Source organism: Gobio gobio, assembly GCF_949357685.1.
Source record: "Gobio gobio genome assembly, chromosome: 3".
In the NCBI taxonomy this organism is placed as follows: Eukaryota; Metazoa; Chordata; class Actinopteri; order Cypriniformes; family Gobionidae; genus Gobio; species Gobio gobio.
This window is the reverse complement of record NC_137099.1, coordinates 1611290-1613789: the sequence shown is the minus strand read 5'-3', so window position 1 is coordinate 1613789 and position 2500 is coordinate 1611290. Positions and strand designations below refer to the sequence as shown.

General features: G+C 47.8%; 1 protein-coding gene across 2 annotated transcripts in view; it reads left to right on the top strand.

Annotated features, from left to right (window-relative positions):
* ercc5 (excision repair cross-complementation group 5) overlaps positions 1-2500 on the top strand; it is a 30778-nt gene that overhangs the window by 28205 nt on the left and 73 nt on the right. For both annotated transcript variants that reach the window (XM_079812318.1, XM_079812317.1), the window contains exons 15-16: positions 369-453; positions 2019-2500. The exon at positions 2019-2500 is cut by the window's right edge and continues 73 nt beyond it. In XM_079812318.1, coding sequence (XP_079668444.1) covers positions 369-453; positions 2019-2456 — 523 coding nt within the window. In that variant the 3' untranslated portion in view covers positions 2457-2500. The remainder of the gene's footprint in view (positions 1-368; positions 454-2018) is intronic.

Genomic DNA, 2500 nt, shown 5'->3' with positions numbered 1-2500 from the left:
CCATCTTGTCACCCTCAGCTCGCTCACTCATTGTGTTTTAATGGTGCGTGTACTTTTTAAATAACCATAACTTGCTAAATTTTCTACCGATTTTCAAACTGTTTGGTTTGTTATAAACGTCAGAGAAGTAGTTATGACACTGCATACTTATGAAAAATTATTCCTAATTAGTTCAAGCATCCATAATTATAGCCACGTTAATAACGTTTGTAAGAAACCAAACTATTGACTGAGCCCTGCCTGAGACAAGATGGCCGCCGCTGATGACGTTAGAGACTCGCTGTAACACATCAGGCCTTTATTATGGACATCTGTGGCTGAAACTCGTTGTGTTAGATTATGTTTTATATTTCCTTAACCGGTGTGACGTTCTGCAGCAGCCGCTTCGGGTGGAGCAGCAGGAGGACGGAGGAAACACTGCAGCCGGTGCTGAAGCAGCTGCAGACCCAGCAGGTGTGTGTGTGTGTGTGTGTGTGTGTGTGTGTGTGTGTGTGTGTGTGTGTGTGTGTGTGTGTGTGTGTGATGGGTAGGTCTAGGGGCAGGGGCAGTGTGTGTGTGTGTGTGTGTGTGTGTGTGTGTGTGTGTGTGTGATGGGTAGGTCTAGGGGCAGGGGCAGTGTGTGTGTGTGTGTGTGTGTGTGATGGGTAGGTCTAGGGGCAGGGGCAGTGTGTGTGTGTGTGTGTGTGTGTGTGTGATGGGTAGGTCTAGGGGCAGGGGCAGTGTGTGTGTGTGTGTGTGTGTGTGTGTGTGTGTGTGTGTGTGTGTGTGTGTGTGTGTGTGTGTGTGTGTGTGTGTGTGTGTGTGATGGGTAGGTCTAGGGGCAGGGGCAGTGTGTGTGTGTGTGTGTGTGTGTGTGTGTGTGTGTGATGGGTAGGTCTAGGGGCAGGGGCAGTGTGTGTGTGTGTGTGTGTGTGTGTGTGTGTGTGTGTGTGTGTGTGTTATGATGGTTGTCTTACTGTAATGTGTGTGTGTGTGTGTGTGTGTGTGTGTGTGTGTGTGTGTGTGTGTGTGTGTGTGTGTGTGTGTGTGTGTGTGTGTGTGTGCGTGTGTGTGTGCTTGTGTGTGTGTGTGTGTGTGTGTGCTTGTTTATGTGATTTATGAGGACACAAATTTGTATAATGACATGGGTATTACACTGGTATTACAACATCAAGGTGGTTTATGAGGACATTTCAAATGTCCCCGTAAATCAAATCGCTTTAAAAACATATTAAACAATGTTTTATTAAAAATGTAAAATTGCAGAATGTCTCCTGTGAGGGTTAGGTTTAGGGGCAGGGGCAGTGTAGGGGGATAGAATATACAGTTTATACAGTATAAAAACCATTACGCCTATGGAGAGTCCTCATAATGCTGTTGCACCAACAGTGTGTGTGTGTGTGTGTGTGTGTGTGTCTGTGTGTGATGGGTAGGTTTAGGGGCAGTGTGTGTGTGTGTGTGTGTGTGTGTGTGTGTGTGTGTGTGTGTGTGTGTGTGTGTGTGTGTGTGTGTGTGTGTGTGTGTGTGTGTGTGTGTGTGTGTGTGTGTGTGTGTGTGTGTGTGTGTGTGTGTTATGATGGTTGTCTTACTGTAATGTGTGTGTGTGTGTGTGTGTGTTATGATGGTTGTCTTACTGTAATGTGTGTGTGTGTGTGTGTGTGTGTGTGTGTGTGTGTGTGTATGTGTGTGTGTGTGTGTGTGTGTGTGTGTTATGATGGTTGTCTTACTGTAATGTGTGTGTGTGTGTGTGTGTGTGTTATGATGGTTGTCTTACTGTAATGTGTGTGTGTGTGTGTGTGTGTGTGTGTGTTATGATGGTTGTCTTACTGTAATGTGTGTGTGTGTGTGTGTGTGTGTGTGTGTGTGTGTGTGTGTGTGTGTGTGTGTGTGTGTGTGTGTGTGTGTGTGTGTGTGTGTGTGTGTATGTGTGTGTGTGTGTTATGATGGTTGTCTTACTGTAATGTGTGTGTGTGTGTGTGTGTGTGTGTTATGATGGTTGTCTTACTGTAATGTGTGTGTGTGTGTGTGTGTGTGTGCAGACGCAGCTGCGCATCGACTCGTTCTTCCGTCTGGAGCAGCAGGAGAAGCAGGCGATTCGCAGTCAGCGTTTGCGCAGAGCCATCACCTGCCTCAAGAGAAAAGAGAGAGAAGAAGAAGAAGAAAAAGAAGAAGAGGAGGAGGAGCCCTCTCCATGTAAACAGGGCAGGGGCGGGGCCTCTGGTGCTCAGGGGCCGTCAGGGGGAGGCGGCTTCATGGGCTCAGCGGCTCATGTGAACTCACAGGACGAGATCGGGGGCGGAGTTATGCAGAACAGCGCGCTGATGTCATCGAGGGCGGAGTCCAGCAGCTCCAGCTCAGAGGAGGATGCTGAACGAGGGAGGGGCGTTGCTATGGTTACAGCTCGTTCTGTGTTCGAGGGCAAACCCAGAGGAAGAGGGAAGAGAGGAGGAAGAGGAAGGAGCAAAAACAGATCGTGAACATTTTGAGTTTATAAACGATCGTGTGTGTGATAAAAATATGA